General features: G+C 36.2%; 1 protein-coding gene across 4 annotated transcripts in view; it reads left to right on the forward strand.

Annotated features, from left to right (window-relative positions):
• The window catches only part of LOC112668798 (programmed cell death 6 interacting protein), an 87,901-nt gene that overhangs the window by 29,749 nt on the left and 37,403 nt on the right, over window positions 1-20,749 (forward strand). For 2 of the 4 annotated variants that reach the window (XM_025461408.3, XM_049099590.1), the window contains 5 exons: window positions 495-595; window positions 2,858-2,974; window positions 10,660-10,882; window positions 11,900-12,023; window positions 14,613-14,790. In XM_025461408.3, coding sequence (XP_025317193.1) covers window positions 495-595; window positions 2,858-2,974; window positions 10,660-10,882; window positions 11,900-12,023; window positions 14,613-14,790 — 743 coding nt within the window. Of the gene's footprint in view, window positions 1-494; window positions 596-2,842; window positions 2,975-10,659; window positions 10,883-11,899; window positions 12,024-14,612; window positions 14,791-20,749 lie in introns of all 4 variants that reach the window. The other 2 variants (XM_025461407.3, XM_049099589.1) reach the window with 1 other exon arrangement.

Raw genomic sequence — 20,749 nt, forward strand, 5'->3', positions numbered from 1 at the left:
TATAGATCTTGGAAACTAGCCCTTTATCTGATATGTCATTTGCAAATATCTTCTCCCATTCTGTAGGTTGTCTTTGAGTTTTGTTGACTGTATCCTTTGCTGTGCAAAAGCTTCTTATCTTGATGAAGTCCCAATAATTCATTTTTGCTTTTGTTTCTTTTGCCTTCGATCACCACTATTTCTTATTTTAGAATATTATCATCACCAAAGAACAAACTTTGTTTGTTTAGTTTAGAACAAACTCCAAACTCCAAACTCAAGTCACCATTCCCCCTTTTTTCCTAGCCTGTAGCAACCACTAATCTATTTTCTGACCCTGGATTTGCTTATGAATTAGTTAAATTTTATGTAGAAGAATTGATTTCAACGATAAGGATATTTTTTAAGGCAAATGTACAAACTTGTGATCTCAGTGTTACACTAAGTTATCATGATATATCAGACTATTTTATATTTATTTAAATTATAACGGTCAATTTAATATTTTATTCCAGATAAAATGAAAGATGCCATCATAGCGAAATTGGCTAATCAGGCTGCAGATTACTTTGGTGATGCTTTTAAACAGTGTCAGTACAAAGATACTCTCCCCAAGGTCAGTTATTGTTTTTGTAAACACTTGGTTAATTTGCATGTGGAAATACTTGGATGTTTTTGTGTATAAAAGGTGTGTTGAAAATTATGTTTTATAAAGAAACTTGAAATTTTAGGAGAGGCTTTTTGAGAATGTAGAAATAATTTTTAAATTTAAGATGCATAAAAATTCTTTTATATTTAGGGGATGCCTTTGTTTATACTCTTTACTAAACTTGTTTTTCCAAGCTAAAACTCTTTCTGGAAATTTTTGAACCTCTGTCTCCAATAATTTTTACATGAAGGCATTGCGTAGTTCTGATGCATTGGTGATTTGGTTCGAGCATGAATACTTGAGCATGTTGATTAGTCACACTTTTAATTATTGTCCTGTTTTCTTAAAGATGAGTCTTAAAGCACAAAAACAGACATAAAGACAAAAGGAAAAGAAAAATTCATCCAGTATTTTGATTAGAATTAAGTTTTGCCAACAGGGATAGAAAATTGGGCTGCTATTGGACAGCTAAGGAAAACAACCATCTTAAACTACACATCACGGGAAGTATTAATTGTTTTAATGTAAACTTTTCCAAAGTGGCATTTGAAAAGACTAGTCAGTGATGATCATTTGTAACTGACAAAGTAGATGATTAGAGTAACAAATAAACTCAGAATGGTTAAAAAAGGGAATTTACAGATTCAGTGAGTGAAATGTAGTATGTTTTAACTACTCTTTCAGAAATGTTCAGGTAATTAGTTTTATGTGTATAATAGCATATGGCTTTTGTTAGATGATCTTTTATAGAATTTATTGATATATAAGTCATTCAGAAATCTTTGTAAATTATAAAATTGCAGACAATTTTGTAGTGAAGTAAAACATGTAAATATGTCAATAGCACAAATTAGTTTAGTCAGAGAATAGGAATTAATGTGAAGGAATTCCTGGAGATTTAAAATACACCAAGAGATCATCAGTAGAAATTTGCCCAGGACTCTTGGATGTTAATACTGTTACTCCTGAAAAGAGCCTTGGGATCTTCTCTCACCTTTTTTTCATCTGAAAGACCTCATGTTCAGCTGCACAGTGTACCGTTACATCCTGTTGGGCCATTAGTTCAGTCGTGTCACGGAGAGAAGAATGTCACCTTCAAAGACTTGGAAACTACTTCTGCAGCATTCCTGGTATTCCTTGAAAATCTCCTGTTTAAATACAAAATTGCTCCAGCCTTACCTTGAGAACTGGCATGAGTACAGTTTGAGATTTAGATGTCTTTTTTTGCTTTTTTACTAATAAAGCTCATAAGGTATTTTCGTATTCTAGTTATAAAACTGGAATATCTGCAAATAGAGATCCAGGAAGCTAGGAAATTATTCACTGGGAGACAGGAAAGCAGATCAGGTAGTACTTGAGTTTTTGATTGTCTTATTTTTTTTCGTCTAGATTGTGATTGCTTAGTATATTTCTTGGATTTCATATGTCATGTATTTCCTAAAAATAGCGAGGTTGCAGGCTAGGATTTGACATTTTGGAAGAGCATCTACCAATATAAGTGCTTCTCTGGTTCACGTGTTTGGATCTTTTAAAATAGATTTTGACTGGACTTTTTTTCAGAACAAATTAGGGCAAAATAACACTTTATCATGTTAGATATTAGTGCATTTGTCTGTGCTATGTGTTTTTGAGTGATCTGAAATGTTAGTGTTTATACTAAATAATTTTTATATGGCTAGAAAGAATTTTTATTAAAAAATCTTGGGATATAAATTCAAGTGGGAACTTAATTTACTATCTTTTGTCTTTTAAACATGATGAAACAGTCAGCTATAGAGCATTTTCATTAGTATATGTGAGTAATGGTGGTTTAGTTAACTCTAAGGGCTGGGTAAGGACTCATACGAAAGCTTCTAAAGCCCTGTGCTTTTGTTATTCCTCTGTGAATGTCTGTTCTCCTTCTCTTTCTAATGCATGCCTTCCTTTCTTTCTTCTTTGTAAACAAAATGTTGACTTCATGGCTTGATTGAAGACTTAAATTGGCTTCACTTAACAGTTCAGAAAAAACCCTCTTAATTTTAAGTGGAAGAACAAAATTGAACTCATTGAATTCAATTCCTGCAAAATCATGTGGTCTTCTCTGTTTACACCTAATGACTAACCTATCTCTAAACCATTAATGGGGTAATTCTAATTTCTGTCTCCTTTTCCTTTTTCTTCCTGCATCCCATGTTGTCTGTGGTGGTTTGTGTGGTTGGACTCTCCCCTGGTCAGTATTTTTATTTCCAGGAGGTGTTCCCTGTCTTGGCTGCAAAGCACTGTATCATGCAGGCCAATGCTGAGTACCACCAGTCTATCCTGGCAAAACAGCAGAAGAAATTTGGAGAAGAGATTGCAAGATTACAGGTGAGTGTTTTAGGAATAGATATTTAAGTAACTTGGCTGTTTTTTTCCTTAGTGAGATTTCTGAGTTTGCCCATAAAAACTTTTCCACTCATTGCCCCTATCAGCAGAGAAAAGTGATTGTTTTTATCTTTAGGCTTTACTTGCTGGGTATTTTTTGAAGTCTTATATTTTATCTAGAAATTTCATGTAAAATATATCTAAAAAATTCATGCAGAATTTGCATTCAGTTCTTTTGTTTATCCCTTTTTTTTTTTTTTTAAAGATTTTATTTATTTGAGAGCGTAAGAGTGAGAGAGAGCATGAGCTCAGGGAGGGGCAAAGGGAGAGGGAGAAGCAGACTCTCCACTGAGCAAGCAGCCCAATGTGGAGCTTGATCCCAGGACCTTGGCATCATGACCTGAACTGAAGGCAGACACTTAAGCCTGAGCCACCCAGGCACTCCCATTTCGTGAGTAAGGCTTCTTCTGGTTAACAGTAGGTTATTAATAGTTAAGCTCCAGGGGAGTCAGCAAATTTTTGGCTGTGTTGTGGTTGCTATTCATTTTTATTTTTATAGATTTTATTTATTTAATTATTTTAGAGTGAGAGAGGGAGGGACAGAGGGAAAGGAAGAGAATCTTAAGCAGACTCCTCACTGATCATGGAACCCAATGTAGGACTTGATCCCATGACCCCAAGATCATGACCTGAGCTGAGACCAAGAGTTGGACACTCAACTGACTGAGCCATCCAGACATCCCTATCTGTGTTTGTTTTAATATAAAATAATCTAAATTACCATTACTTTTGAAAGGCTGTGCAGTGCTTAACTTGAGGCCTTGCCTTTGTTTGAATTGGGACATACAGTTCCATAGCTTGAAGGACAGTGGTAATACAGTTGAGCCTTGAACAACACAGGTTTAAATGGTGTGGGTCCACTTAAGCAGATATTTTATAGTACTGTAAATGCATTATCTTTTCTCTCTGATTTTTAAAAATTTATTTATTTTGGGGGAAGGGACAGAGGGAGAGATAGAGACAGAATCTCCAGCAGACTCCTGCTTTGTGCAGGGCCCTGATGAGGAGCTCCATCTCCAACCCTGAGATCATGACCTGAGCCAAAGTTTAAGAGTTGGAGGCTTAAATGACTGAAGCACTCAGGGACCCCTCTGTGATTTTCTTAGTAGCATTTTCTTTTCTCTAGCTTACTTTAAGAGTATGATGTAAAATACATGTACAAAATATGTGTTATTTGTTTATTTTATGGGTAAGGTTTTTTTTTTTTTTAAAGATTTTATTTGTCAGAGACAGAGGCAGAGACAGAAAGTGCATGAGCTGGGGGAGGGGCAGAGGGAGAGGGAGAAACATACTCCCCACTGAGCAGGGAGCCAGATGCAGGGCTTGATGTGGGGCTCTATCCTAGGACCCTGGGATCATGACCTGAGCTGAAGTCAGATACTTAACAGACTGAGCCACCCAGGTGCCCCATTTTATGGGTAAGGCTTCTGGTCAACAGTAGGCTATTAGTAGTTAAGCTCTGAGGGAGTCAAAAGTTATAGTGGATTTTTGACTGTGTTGTGGGTGTCTGTGCCACTAACCCTTGTGTTGTACAGGGTCAACTGTATTTTTTATTTTTACTTTTTTAAAGATTTTATTTATTTATTCATGAGAGAGAGAGGAAGAGAAGCAGGCTGTCTGTGGGGAGCCCGATGTAGGACTCCCATCCCAGGACATTGAGATCACGACCTGAGCCAAAGGCAGATGCTCAACCACTGAGCCACCCAGGTGCCCTGGGTCAACTGTATTTTTTTTTTTTTTTAAGATTTTATTTATTTATTCATAGAAACACAGAGACACAAACACACACACACACAGAGGCAGAGACACAGGCAGAGGGAGAAGCAGGCTCCATGCAGGGAGCCCGACGTGAGACTTGATCCTGGGTCTCCAGAATCACACCCCCAGCTGCAGGCGGCGCTAAATTGCTCTCACCACTGGGGCTGCCCTGGGTCAACTGTATTTATAAATTTTGTAAACAACAGAGTGTCTTCTCTGCACTTGTCCATACTGTCAGCATTGGGGTTGTCAGAAACTTGCTGTGACATCTGGGTCAATTTCACAACAGGAATAACGGCTGTTGCTATGAGTTGTTTGTATTTTGAGTATTGGTAAGCAGAGGATAGGAAGAGGACTATTAGGGAACTTTAAATATGGGTGGATATTAGAAGATATTCTACAGGTAACATTTAGGAAGTTCAGATTAATTAGTCTTTTCATGGGGGAAGAAACCTAAATCTCATAAAAGAGAAAATGTATGTACTTCACGGATAAAATCAGAGAAAGATATACTTCCTAATAAAACACAGATTCAAACATAATCTCATTTGTCCAGAGTTCACTTTGATTCCAGTAACTTAGATTCTTTTTTTTTTTTTTTTAAAGATTTTATTTATTTATTGATGAGAGACACAGAGAGAGAGGCAGGCTCCCTGCAGGGAGCCTGATGCGGGACTTGATTCCAGGACCCCAGGATCACGACCTGAGTTGAAGGCAGACGCTCAACCACTGAGCCACCCAGGCAGTCCCCAGTAACTTAGATTCTTACATAAAAATGCTTTTTGAGGGGATTCCCTGGGTGGCTCAGTGGTTTAGCACCTGCCTTTGGCCCAGGGCGCGATCCTGGAGTCCTGGGATCGAGTCCTGTGTTGGGCTCCCTGCATGGAGCCTGCTTCTCCTCCTCCTGTGTCTCTGCCTCTCTCTCTCTCTCTGTCTGTCATAAATAAATAAATAAATCTTTAAAAAAATGCTTTTTGAATAAGTGGTTTTTGTGGGTAGGATTTTTTTTTTTCAGGCTAGCATATTGTAAGTATTAGAAGTTTAGTTCCTTTATTTTCTGGGAATTCTAGGACTATTCAAGTGAGCTCTTCTTTAGTGTTTATGAACCAGTCACATTAGAATTCTTTTTGAAATTTTAATAGTTGGGCACCTGGGTGGCTTAGTTGGTTAAATGTCTGCATTTCCTTGGGTCTTGATCCTGGAGTCCTGGCATTGAGTCCCACAGTGAGCTCCCTACTCAGCGAAGAGTCTACTTCCTCTACCCCTCCCCTCTGCTTGTGTGTGTGTGCTCTCTCTCTCTTATGCTCCCCTCCCAAATAAATAAATAAAACCTTTTTTTAAAAAAAGAAATTTTAACATTTAAAATCCCCTCTGGAAAAAGCAAACTGTTTCAAATGTGAACAGTGAAAGATAGACTTTTTTCAGTTATAGACATATAAAAGTTTGTGACTTTGGTTTTAGCTTTAGTCCTAGGTCAAGAGTTAACCATAGAATATGGACACAAATTCATATCTCAAAGGGCTGTTCCTCTTTCCAGGTGTGAGTTTTTTTTTTTTTTTTTAACTTGATTTGAGCTCAGAAGTAGGCAGAACAAATAGATTAAAAAAAAAATGACCAGTCAATCATATTCTCTCTAGTTTGTGGCTCAGAGGTACCCCATGAACCTGATAGAGATCATTAGATGGTCACACTATGAAACCAGCTTTCAATCATTGCTGTCAGCAATGGGGAAAAGAAATATTGGTCATGAGCAAATAAGAAACAAAAGCAAAACCACAGAGTCAGGAAAAATCAAAACAGATAAAATAGTAATGAAGATAAGACTTGCTTGGGATTTTCTTTTGGGGCAAGAAAAATTGTATCTGGGCTTGAAGGGCTCATGAACTGCCCTTCCTGGACAGTGGGAAAGAGTGATGAAGCAAATATGGCCAATTGGTAACACTTGTTGAACCTAAGTGTGTATCTGTTGTTACTCATTGTTCTTTTGTTTCAATTTTTCTGTGGGCTTGAAAGTTTTTGAAATAAAAATTGGGAAAAATAGGTATACATATAAGGTGTACACTTTACCCTTTCTCTTTCCCTTCCGTCCTGTTCCGTCCATCCTTTTTTCCCACTGCCCCAAAGGTAATTTCCATTAGATTCTCATTTAATCCTTTCAGTTTTTTTCTTTGAAATACAAGCAAATGAATACACATGCATACACAATACACACAATGCATGTTATTACATGTGAGGTACTGTGCTACATACAGTATTATGTGTCTTGCTTTAATCATGTAACAGCATATCCTAAAGATCTCTCCATTTTATTTTTTTATTATTATTTTTTAAGATTTTATTTATTCACGAGAGACACAGAGAGAGAGGCACAGATCTAGGCAGAGGGAGAAGCAGGCTCCATGCAGGGACTTGATACGGGGCTTGATCCCGGAACTCCAGGATCATGCCCTGAGCCAAAGGCAGAGGCTCAACCACTGAGCCACCCAGGCATCCCTCTCCATTTTAATATAGCAATAGAATGCTTGCTTTGGTAGCATATAATAATAATATAATAATAATAATAACAATAGCCACAGAGATACCTTCTTTACTCTTATTTAGAGCTAAATTATATTTCATTGTATAAACAGCAGTTCATTGCTGTCCCCTGTTGCTGGATACTTGCATGTTCCCAAGATTTGCTACAAGTAATACTGCAGTGAATAATTATGCACACATGGCATTTTGTATTTCAGTGCATATTTTAGCTCTGGCTTCCATAATCCTAGACTGAGGGTTTGAACAACAGAAATTTATTTTCTCATAGTTGAGAAGGCTGAAAGTCTGTGAACAGGGTGTCAGCGTGGTTAGGTTCTGGTGAGAGATCTCTTCCTGGTTTGCAGACTGTTGGCCATCTTCTCTCTGTGTCCTTACATGGGTTGGGGGGAGGAGAGAGAGCAAGTTCTCTGGCTCATCCTCCTAAAAGGGCACTAATCCCATCATGAGGGCTCTGCCTCATCTAAACATAATCTTCCAAAGTCCCATCTCCATGTACCATCACTTTGAGGGTTAGAGTGGCAACATATGAATTTTGGGGGCAGGGTGACACAGTTTAGAATATAGCAGCAGGTTTATCTTAAATTTCTAGAAATGAGATTGCTGATAGAATAATACATCTGTAATTTATTATATATTATACTTGGATCTTTGATGCACTTCAAATTTATCCTCATATGTAAAGTATGGATCCCGTTTTTTCTTTTTCCAAATAGCTATCCACTTGTCACCAAACCATTTATTATAGTGACTTTCTTATTCCACTGATTGGAGAGTCTGCTTCTGTCACATACTAAATTTGTCATATAAAAAAAAAATTGTCATATATATTTGGGTCTATTTCTAAACTTTTTATTGTGTTTCATTGGCTTGTCTGTTCATGCTTCAGTTCCACACCATTTTAGTCATTGACTCTTTAGAATGTTTTAATGCCTGATAATCATCTCTCATTTTCTGATACCTCTTATTTCTCATTTCTGAATTTTCCCGATTGTTCTTACTTGTTTATGCTTCTATATAAATTTTCTTTTATTTAAATATTTACTATGGGAAATTTGAAAAAAATATATAAAGTATGAATCATCATATGTCCATTGTCCAGCTCCAGTGATTATCAGTATTTTGTTATTTGTGTTTCATTTATTTATTTCCCCTTCCCCTCTAATTTTTTTGGAGTATTTCACATATTTCATTCTTTTTTAAAAAATTTTATTTATTTATTCATGAAACACACACACACACAGAGAGAGAGGCAGAGACAGAGACTGAGGGAGAAGCAGGCTCCATGCAGGAAGCCTGATGTGGGACTTGATCCCCAAGCCCGGGACCACGCCCTGAGGTGAAGGCAGAAGTCAACGGCTGAGCCACCCAGGCATCCCCACCTATTTCATTCTTAAGTACTTTACTACTTATCTCTAATAGATAAGGCTTAAAAAAACAAAAACCCTAAAACTACAATGTCATCTCACCCAACAAAATTGATACTGATTAACAATTAATACTAGTAATGTAATATCCAAATCTAATTTAGTTTTTCCCTGATTTTTTTCTATTCTAGTTTTTTCATAGTTGGTCTGTGGAAATCAGGATCCATGCAGGTCATCACATTGCATTATTTGGTCAATGTGTCTTATAAATCTTTGACTTATTTTTTTTTTTATTTTTTTTATTTTTAATTTATTTTTTATTGGTGTTCAATAAATCTTTGACTTATAATGGCCTCCCTCTCCCCGACTGCCATATTGAATTTTCCTCAATTTCTTGTTTTACATGTTTCTTAAAAGATGTCTGTTATCCTTTTTTGTTACTTGTGTAAATATTTCAATCTTTTTAAAAATGATTTTGAATTTTTCTTCATTTTCTTGCCTGAGTTCTGTCAGTTCCTGTTCCACATTCTCTTGCTATTCACCCACTGCTGTCTGGGCCATCTGGTCCTCTGTTCATGTTGTGTGTTCTTTCAATACTATGATTATATCCTTAGGATTTTTAGTGTATTTTAGTATTTTCAGTATGCTGTTTTCATCTGCTTTGTGACAACATCTCTTTGGTGAATTTTCAATACCTTTTGGAAAGTTATATGCTCATTTTCATCCTTTTTCTCTTGGTTTCTTTGTGTTGGGGCAGATGGGCTGCCTTTTTGGTTACTTGTATTTGAATGAGATTGATTTTAGTAAAAGAACCGCAAGAGGCTTCCGATTTGAGAAATGGTCCTCTAGTAGTGTTCTTTTTTTAAAAAAATTTATTTATGAGAGATTTATTTATTTATTTATTCATGAGAGACAGAGAGACAGGCAGAGACCCAGGCAGAGGGAGAAGCAGACTCTCTGTGGGGAGCCCCATGCAGGACCCGATCCCTGATCCCAGACCCTGGGACCATGCCCTGAGCAGAAGGCAGACACTCAACCACTGAGTCACCCAGGCATCCTTGCTCTGTTGATTTTGCATCTAAGCTGGCACTCTAATTATTTAGAATAGTTTAGTTGACTTTTTTAAGGTTTTCTTGGTATATAAATACATCCCCTGTAAATGACCATTTTTTCTTTTTCTAAATTTTGTGTCTGATTTCATTTTTTTATTCTACAGTTGTTTTTGATGATACTATTTTATTTTTGAAAAAAAAACTGCTTCTTTGTTGCCTTCCTCCGTTGGCTGAATAATTTTGTTCTGATCCATCCTTTCACTGTTGGAGTAGCTATTTGAGGTTCCTGCCTCCATGTGAGGTGGTGAAGGGAATGTTTGTCAGTAGATAGGTATGTCTCTGTGTTTCGAGACTCCTGTCTCAGGTTTCCGTGATAGCTTTTAGAGTGTGTGATTGTGTATGCACGTGGGTTTTTAAAAGATTTATTTGATAAAGAGCACACACACACAAGCAGGGAAAGGGGCAGAGGGAGAGGGAAAGCAGATTCCCTGTTGAGCACAGAGCCTGACAATTGGGCTCAGTCCTATGACCCTGAGATAACCATCTGAGCTAAAAATAAGGTTCACACGTTTAACTTAATGAGCCACCTAGCCACCCTTCTTTTAATGTGTTTTAATTACTAGTCCTTTGGATTACAGAAGTATTTGACAGCCAGCCTCCCTCAGTGTCAATTTATACTTATTGGCTCAGGGATTTCTTTTACTTTCTTGGAATCCACTCATGTATTTAGAGGAATGCCTGCTATGTTTATTTTTTATTCTTGTTATATTTTGTGATGGGATAATTTTTAGGTTATTCTGGTGACGACATTGCTGGAAATGTAAGTCCTTAGAGATTGTTTTGAAAAACCAATGCTTATTAGATCCTTGGTTGAGAAAAAAAAAACTTTTTTTTTTTTTTAATATTTTCTCTTTAGCATGCGGCAGAATTGATTAAAACAGTGGCATCTCGCTATGATGAATATGTCAATGTGAAAGATTTTTCTGACAAAATCAGCCGTGCTCTTACTGCAGCAAAGAAGGATAATGACTTCATTTATCATGATCGAGTTCCAGACCTTAAAGATCTAGATCCTATTGGCAAAGCCACACTTGTGAAATCTACCCCAGTCAGTGTACCTATCAGCCAGAAATTCACTGGTATGTCAAGTATTCAGATACGCTTTAATCTTACTTATCTTTCCTCAGTTTAATCTTTTTTTTTGTAGCTAAAATCATATAACTTCTATTGCATACTTGAGTATGATTTGTATTCATGTTGTTTGAAATGATTATGAGAATAAAAATGAAGTAAGTGTTGTATCTATAGTGAAATTTCAAGATGGAGAGTAAATGGTAATAATGTATATGTATACAACAGAGTCAGAATTTGAAACTGAGTAATGTTGGACTTTAAGCTTTTGTCATTTTGTTAACATTTGTTAAGATTCTGCCATTAAAAGTAAACATTCATAAATATGATTTTAAACATAAACTTATGGAGTCATGGTTGTATGAGATAAATGTTATAATATCCTTGGATATTGTAGATATATTCAATGTATAGTCTCTAATTGAGATCCTAAGAATAATACTCTTAAGTTATTGGGAAAGGGTGATTATTTTACTTATTTCTATTTAGCAAACAAGATGTGTTTACCATGTGCCAGGGACTCGTCTAAGTACAGATACTAGCTCAGAATTCATATTCTTACAATAGTCCCATGAGATAGGTACTATTATTATCTGCATTTGACTGATGAGGTTATTGATGTACAGAATGCTTAAGTAATTTATCCAATGTTGCAGAGCTAGGAAGTGGTGGAAGGACATGGAAATTAATCCATGGCACTGTGGGCTACTTAATCAGTTTAATCAACAGATGAACAGTTTATTTTCTTATGTGTAAGTCTTCTTTACCAAAGGTCTTTAAACGTCAATGACAAACACATCTTAAAAAGTTAAGAAAATTAAGTTCAGAGAAAAAGAAAGTTTTCATTGTCATTGTCCTTGAATATAGTCATCTAAAAATTCTCTTCATTGTACCTTTAATAATGGTTTTGATTTTTATATATTTATAGGCTTTATATGTGAATATTGGAAAAGGAATATGAGTATTCACTTTACAGATGGAGTTTTGTCTTGAAATTTTGTTGGAATTTTCATTCCTTATTTTAGATTTGTTTGAAAATATGGTTCCTGTGTCAGTACAGCAGTCATTGGCTGCCTATAATCAGAGGAAAGCTGACTTGGTTAATAGATCAATTGCTCAGATGAGAGAAGCCACCACTTTGGCAAATGGGTACGTAGAGCTTAACTTCCATAAATATGTCTCTAAAGTTTTAATGTTTTCTGTTTGATTGTTCTGTAACTAGTTTATGAACATTTTATTTTTTTGAGTTCGGAGCTGTACATCAAGGAATATGAAATAGCAAATACACATACACACTTCTTGTGGATATTTAGTGAGCCCTAGCAAATGTATTTGGAATAAATTTGATTAATGAAATGAACTGAGAAGTTTTGACCACTAATTTGCATTTTAGGGGGTATTTATTTGAGAGAGATGAGAAGTAGAAATGAACTTCTAAGTTAAGATACATGGTACATTCAGTATTCTGAATCAGTTTTTGTTTCTTGTGGATTAAGGCTAAAAAGTAATTCATTGGTTTTTAAAATATCTTAAGTAGAATTTTCAATAAAATACAACTGAATATACATGCATTTTAAGTGTGTAGTTCAGTTCTTTCTGATAAGTGTTCATACTCCTGTAACCACCACCACTATGATCAAGATAGAGAACATTTCCATCACCCTAAGAAATCCTTCATACCTCTTTCACCGTAGTCCTTCTTCCCCTGGCCCTTAGCTACTGCTGTTTGCTCCCTCTTGTTCTAGGTTTAGTTTTACTTTTTTATACAGTTTAATATGAATATAATTATTATAGTATATGTATTACATTATATGTATATTCCAGTATATAGTACATTGTAGTACTGCTATAGTATATGTAGTATGCAACACTTATGGTGTATATAGCACATACAGCATATACTCAAAATGTGACGGGCTTCTTTGAATTAGCATAATATTTTTGAGATTCATCTATGTTGGATCAATTTGATACTTTCTATTACTGAGCAGTATTTCGTTTTATGATTAAATAGCAGTTTGTTAATTCATTCATTGTTGGTAGACATATCAGTTGCTGTGACCATTGATGTACAAATTTTTGTGTGGATGTGTTTTATTTCCTTTGGGTAGATACTTAGGATTAGAATTGCAGAGTTGTGTGGTTGGTGTATGCTTAACTTCATGCAGAATAGTCAGATTGTTTTCCAAAGTGGTGGTTCCAGTTCATGTTCCCACCTGCACTTTTTAGGAAACCTTAACACTTGGTAGCATTGTCAGTCCTTTCAGTTTTAGCCATTTTAGTGTGTGTATCAGTATCACATTGGGGTTTAATTTGCATTTCGGTGATTACTAATGACGTTGAGCAACTCTTCATGTGCTTTATTAGTCATTCATATGTCCATTGTGTGGTGTCCATTGAAATTTTTTGCTCATTCTTTTAAATTGAGTCTTTTGTGTTCATTACATATTTTAGAGCAAGTCCTTTGTCACATATATGCCATTGAGAATTTTTTCCCTAGTTTATTTTCCTTTTTCATGTTTTTAATTCTGATGAATGCATAGATTTTGACCTCATTTTTCTTTTTCTAGAAAGAAAACTTAAGTTTACTCTAATATCCCCTCCATTGTGTAAATGTAATGACAGAATATTTATTACTGTGTTGTAAAACTGAGAACATCTGATGAAGATTCTGTGATTAATACCTAGATTCGACTGTGTAGTTTTGACATTCTGCTTAGATGACATGATATTACAACTATTTTGTATGTTGTTTCTGACTTGTCAGTGGCAATGGGACAATCAGATGTATGATAAAAGATTGTATTTTTAAAAATTTCTTAAAAAAATTTACTTATCTGAGAGAGAGAAAGAGAGCAGAAGCAGGGTGAGAGGCAGAGGGAGAAGCAAACTCACTGCTGAGCAGGGAGCCTGATGCCTGGCCTGGTCACGGAACTCTGGGATTATGACCTGAGCCAAAGGCAGACACCTAACCAACTGAGCCCCCCAGGAGCCCCTAAATTTTTTTTTTAAGATTTTATTTATTTATTAGAATGCACACATGAGCAGTGGGTAGGGGGGGATAAGGACAGAGGGACAAGCAGACTGTCTGCTGAGTGGGGAGTGCGATGCAGGTCTCAATCCCAGAACTGTAGATCATGACCTGAGCTGAAGTCAGATGTTTAACCAACTAAGCCATCCGAGCAACCAACCTTTTAGAGCCAGCCTCTAAAAGGTTGTGTTTTTTTAAGATAGAATTTTTGACTTTTAATTACTTAGACTGGAAGAAGTTAAGTTTGAGCTGTGAGTCCAAGGTAGCTAGTATTTTTTAATTTTTATTTCTTACTTTTTGCTCTTATTTTTTATTTTTAAAAGATTTTATTTATTCATTAGAGACAGAGAGGGAGGCAGAGAGAGAGGCAGGCTCCCCGTAGAACATGGAGCCCAGTGTGGGGCTTGGTCCCAGAACCCCGGGATCATGACCTGAGCCAAAGGCAGATGCTCAACCGACTGAGCCACTCAGGCGCCCCTACTTTTGTTTTTAAATTCTGAATTGTGCACTTATTTCTTAACAGTTTTGTTTTAATTTTGTCAGACACTGATATTCTACTTTTTCCTTTATCTTTGTTTTATTTTTCCATTGATGAGGGTAATCCACTTTTTGGGGTGCTAATTCTTGCTATTAATTACGATACATAGGAGATGAATGTTTTAAAGATGATTTAGACTTTTAGATGACACAGTATCTCATCTTTTCAGGGTGTTAGCTTCCCTTAATCTTCCAGCAGCAATTGAAGATGTATCTGGAGATACTGTACCTCAGTCTATATTGACTAAGTCTACATCTGTGATTGAACAAGGAGGCATCCAGACTGTTGATCAGTTGATCAAAGAGCTACCTGAACTACTACAAAGAAATAGAGAAATATTAGATGAGGTATGTTTTAAGAGATTTGTTTTTTCAAGTAAAAACTGTTTTACCCCTTGGTGTCCAGCAGGGATTAGGACTGGATGCTTTCTTCTGTTGGATTTCATAGGGTAATACTCACCATCTTGATGAATTTACTATGGCCTGGAACTGCCTTTCAGCTTTTAGAGGCATTCTGATTGAGAATGAGTTCATACATGTCTTATGGGTATATAAATGGACATAACAATCATACAACAATCATACATAACAATCATGTGACCATGATGTAATATTGATAAACTGTGAGAAATTACTATTACACAAACTGTTCAGAGCCTTCATAACTAATGATTTCTGTGAAAGATTAGATTTCTTGGTAAATGTGGACTTGGACTAAGGAAGTTAGGCCATCAAATGTTTTATAAGCTCACTGCATCTGTCTTCCAGTAGAGAGGGGATTTTATCAATAGGAATGGAACACTAAAGTTTTTTGGCTAAAGTCCATAGTTTGACAATGTTATTCTTTTACTGTGCCTTGAGCTCTTTCTCCTCATTGACTCATTTCTTTCTTTAATGATTAATGCATTCAAAATGGTTATATTGGGTGTTATCAGTTTAGGAATCATATCTTTTAGGTGACTTCTGTTAACAGTGCTTTAATCCATGATGTTTTAATTTTTCAGTTAACTTTCTGAGGATATTGTATTTACATCATTTCCAAGTACTTTGGGACAGGATAGAGTACTTAAGTATAGTTGACCCTTGAACAACATGGGGTGCCAACATCCCCATGCAGTTGGAAATCTGAGTATAACTTTTGTTTTGTTTTTTAAAGATTTTATTTATTTATTCATGAGAGACACACAGAGAGAGGCAGAGACAGGCAGAGGGAGAAGCAGGCTCCATGCAGGGAGCCCGATGTGGGACTCGATCCCGGGATTCCAGGATCATGCCCTGAGCCAAAGGCAGACACTCAACCACTGAACCACCCATCCGTCCCTGAGTATAACTTTTGATTCCCCCAAACATAACTACTTAGAGCCTGCTGTTGACTGGAAGCCTTACTGGTAACATGAACAGTTGATTAACACATATTTTGTATACTATATATATTATATATTACATTCTTAAAGTAAGGTAGGAAAAGGAAATGTTATTCAAATCAAAGAAAATAAAATTATAAAAAACCATACATTTATACTATTGTACTGTAAAAAAATCACTAATAAGTGGACCTACAAATTTCACATCTGTGTTTTCAAGGTTCATCTGTACTTAAGACAGTGTGAACCTTGGGGATGAGAATATTTACCTCTTAGGGTTTTTTTTTTTTTTTTTTTAAAGACTTTATTTGTTCCTGAGAGACACAGAGAGAGTAGAGACACAGGCAGAGGGAGAAGCTGGCTCCTCGCGGGGAGCCGGATGTGGGACTGATCCTGGGACTCTAGGAACAATGCCCTGAGCCAAAGGCAGATGCTCAACCACTGAGCCACTCAGGCGTCCTCCTTCTAGGGTTTTTAAAAAGGATTACCTAAACTAAAACAGTGAAACCTGTAGCCTATGGAACACATGGTATTGCTTAATAAGTGACAGCTATTGTTACTGTGATGATGAGGGTTTTGTGATTATACTAACGGATTTGGTCATGGTGGTGGTGGCATATTAGCTATTGAAAAAGGTCAGGAAACTTAAATGAAAACTTACTGCAGTATTGGCCTGGGGAATCTGATTCATGAAGGGTTCCACATTATACTGTCAGTGTTACAGCCTCTTCTGATTATGTAGTCAATAATCAGAAAATTGAAAGCAAGCAGAATTGATGTTATATAGTTCAGTACCAAAGCCTTGCTGTACTGAGCTTGTTTGATATGCAGAATTTCAGACCCCCATCTCAGACCTTCTGAATCAGGATCTGCATTTAACAAGAGCCCAGGGTGATTTGTATGCACCATTAATGTTTGACAGACACTGCTCTTAGAGGTCTTAGCTTTATTCATGAGAATGCCTTATAGTCCTTTAAAATCTGTTGATTTTTGGGTCACACAAGCTTGTTATCTGGTGTTGCACTTGAAAGGATGTTAGAATAGTAGAGAGGCAGAGGGAGAAGAAAGTGGAGAGTGTTGTTTAAGATCACACGTACGTGAAAGCAACAAGTAGTCATTGTCTGATAGGGAGAAGACAAACACTGGAAGATGCAGGTATATCAAATCAAATAGTAGACTGGGGCATTCAGTAAGCTATAGTAATAAACCATTATTTAATATTGGAGTTATATTTGGACTTGATTCTCAGCTTTTACTCTTAGCTGTGACCCTGGGCAGATTACTTAACATCTGCATGTCTCAGTTTCTTATCCAAGAAATAGTAGTATTTACCACATAAGATAGCCGTGAAGTGGGATCATGCATGTGCCTGCTAGTTAGTAGTTATTTAAATATTACTTAATTTTAAGATGTCATTGATTAGAAGATGCATATTTGATTTTTGAAACCAGCTTTACAGAAAAAGAACATTACTGTATGTCAATTGTGAGGAGCATCTTCACTAGAAATTTTAATGTTTAAAAAGCTTATAATTAAAAACTGGCATTAGTGTGTATGGCATTTATCTGTTGTTTTGCCTATCTTAAAAATGAGGTACTTTTATTTAATTTTTTTAAAAAAGATTTTATTTATTTGTGAGAGAGAAAAAGAGGGAGGATGAGAATGAGCAGGGAGGAGCGGCAAAGGGAGAAGGATAAGCAGATTCCTTGCTGAGCGAAGAGCCCAATGTGGAGCTTGATCCTAGGACCCCAAGATCATGACCTGAGCTGAAGTCAAATGCTTATGCAACTGAGACACCTAGACTATCCTAATTATCTTGTTGGATATTTCTAACAGCCTTGTGAAGTAGTCACTGTTACTCTGTCAGCTGTATTGGAGAGTCTCATTTTAAGTAAGTTGTGAGTTGAGAAGTAACGTGAAGTTAGTCTTCTTTTTTTTTCTTTTTTTTTTTTTTAAATATTTTATTTATTATTTATTTAAGTCACAGACAGAGAGAGAGATAGGCAGAGACACAGGCAGAGAGAGAAGCAGGCTCCATGCACCAGGAGCCCGATGTGGGATTCGATCCCGGGTCTCCAGGATCGCGCCCTAGGCCAAAGGCAGGCGCCAAACCGCTGCGCCACCCAGGGATCCCTGTCTTCTTTTTGAGTGTTCATCTTTCTGGTAGCTTTTAGAAATTTAGTCTTGATTTTCAGAAATTTTGAAGTATCCACCAGTTTATTTTTAAAATAATACCATTTATCTTTGCTAGGGACCTGTTGAGCCCTTTTAATTTTTGATTCATGTCTATGGATTCTGTTTTTTTCAGTTATTTCTTTTTCTCTGCTTTCTTCTAATGAATTTCAGTTAGATGGGTGGTGGTTCTTTTGATGATGATCAGTTTACATAACTTTCAACATTTCTTTTACTTCTTTACTTTGTGCTCTCGTTTCAGTAATTGGTTAGTTAGCTGTGTTTTTCAGCCATCCTATTGAGTTGTTTTGTTTTTCATTTTATTGATACCTTTTGTTTTGTTTTGTATATGTTTTTATTGGAGTTCGATTTGCCAACAGATAGCCAGTGCTCATCCCGTCAAGTGCCCCGCTGAGTGCCCGTTACCCAGTCACCCAGTACCTTTTGTTTTCAACATACCTAACTAATTCTTCTTAAAAATCTCCTGTATTTATTTCACAACTGTGTGTCTGTCTGTTTTTGAGGTAAAATTTGCATAACATAAAATTCATTTTAACCTCTTTACACTGTACATGACAGAAGCTGTTAGTACATTTGTGATACTCTGCAAGTACCAACACTGTCTAATTTCAGAGTGTTTCCATCACCCACTAGGAAACCCCATCCTCTTTAGCAGTCACTCCTCATTCTCCTTTGCCCCTGCTCTTGGCAGTCTCTACTCTGATTCTGTTTGTGTGGGTCTGCTTATTTTGGACATTTCATGTAAATGAAATTGTAAACTGTGTACACTCTTGCCTTCTGTCACTTAGCATAATGTTTCCAGGTTCATCCATGTTGTAGCACCAGCACTTCATTTCTTCTTATGGCTAACACTTCATTGTATAGATGTATCACATTTTGTTTATAAGGAATTGTTATCAGTAATAGATACTGGGATGTTTTGCTTTTTTGTTTATTAATAATGCTTTTTGTGAACAAGTTTTCTTAAGCACCTGTTTTAAATTCTCTTGAATATATATAGAAGAGTAGAGTTGTTGGGTCATACAGGAATTCGATGTTCAACTTTCTGAGGAACCACCAAACTATTTTCCAGAGCAGCAGCACCATTTGACATTCTTACCAGCAGTGTGTGAAGTTCACAGTTTTACATCCTTGCCAACCCATAGGTTCTGTTTTTTTAAATTGTAGCCATCCTTCTGGGTATAAAGTGGTATCTCATGGTTCTGGTTTAATCTTTATATATAGAAAATCCTAAAATTAATAGTTTGATATAGGTATTGTACTGAATGTTTAGACCAACTTGGGGAGTATTGCCAATTCTTACAGTATTAAATCTTCCAAATCAAGAATATGGATGGGATGTCTTTCTATTTATTTAGGTCTTCAACAGTGTTTTTGTAGCTTTTAGTATACAAGTCATACACCTCCTTGGTTAAATTTATTCTTAAGTATTTTATTCTTTTTGATGCTATTGTAAATGGAATTGTCTTAATTTTCTTTTTGCATTGTTTGTTGCTAGAGTATAGATATAGAGTATAGATTTTGTATGTTGATTTTGTATTCTGTACCTTTACTAAATTTGTTTATTATCTCTAATGGCTATTTTGTGGATTCCTTAGCATTTTCTTTATATAAGGTCCTGTAAACTACAAGTAGAGATAGTTCTTCCTTTTTTGAGTGCCTTTTGTTTCTTTTTCTTAATTGCTGTAACCAGTGTAGTGTTGAATAGAAGTGATGACAAGACAGATGCTCTCGTCTTATCCCTGATCTCAGGGTGAAAGCTTCTCAAGTTTCCTTATGTGGTTTTAGCTCTGGGTTTTTCATGGATGTACTTTATGAGGTTGAGGAAATTCTACTCCTATTTGTTGAGTGTTTTTGCTTTTTTAATCATAAAAGGGCATTGGATTTTGTCAAATATTTTTTTCTGCATCTTGAGATGATCTTATGTTTTTTTTCCTTCATCCTACTAATACAGAGTATTATATTAATTGATTTTCAATGTGAACCATCTTTGCATCCTTAGGATATCCTACTTGGTCATGGTATATAATCCTTTGCTTTTGTTCTGAGAGAGGGTGTGTACACTTGAGCAGGTGGGAGAAGGGGCAGAGGGTAAAGGAGAGAAAATCTTAAGCAGGCTCCATGTCCAGTGCAGAGCCTGACTGGGGACTCTATCTCATGACCCTGAGATCATGACCTAAGCTGAAATCTAGAGTGGGACACTTAACTGACTGAGCCACCCAGGTGTAGCGGCATATAATCCTTTTAATTTGCTCCTGGATTTGGTTTGGTAGTATTTTTAAAATTTTTTTTTAGCATTTTCCATCTGTATTTATGTATCTGGTCTATAGTTTTGTAATATTTTTGACTTTTAACTTGTGTATCCTTATGGCTGTGTCTTTTGTAAATAGCATGTAGCAAGAGTTTTTGTCTTAATTTTGTTTGGCAGCCTTTATCTGTTGTCTGTGGAGGGTTAAATTCATTTATATTTACTTATTATTCATATATTTAGAATCATTTTCTACTACATTTTGTAGTTTCTATTTGTCTCTTTTTCATTCTGTATATTTCCTTCTCTTTCTTTGTTCTTCCCTGCCCCCTTCCCCCCACCTTTTCCTGGTTTTATTGAGTAGTTAGTTAGTTACTTTCCTTCCTTCCTTCCTTCCTTCCTTCCTTCCTTCCTTCCTTCCTTCCTTCCTTCCTTCCTTTATAAACTCGTTGTATACTTGTGCTTTTCTTCTTTAAAGTTTATTATGTTGTGTCTGGCTAAG

This window comes from Canis lupus, chromosome 23, assembly GCF_003254725.2.
Source record: "Canis lupus dingo isolate Sandy chromosome 23, ASM325472v2, whole genome shotgun sequence".
In the NCBI taxonomy this organism is placed as follows: Eukaryota; Metazoa; Chordata; class Mammalia; order Carnivora; family Canidae; genus Canis; species Canis lupus.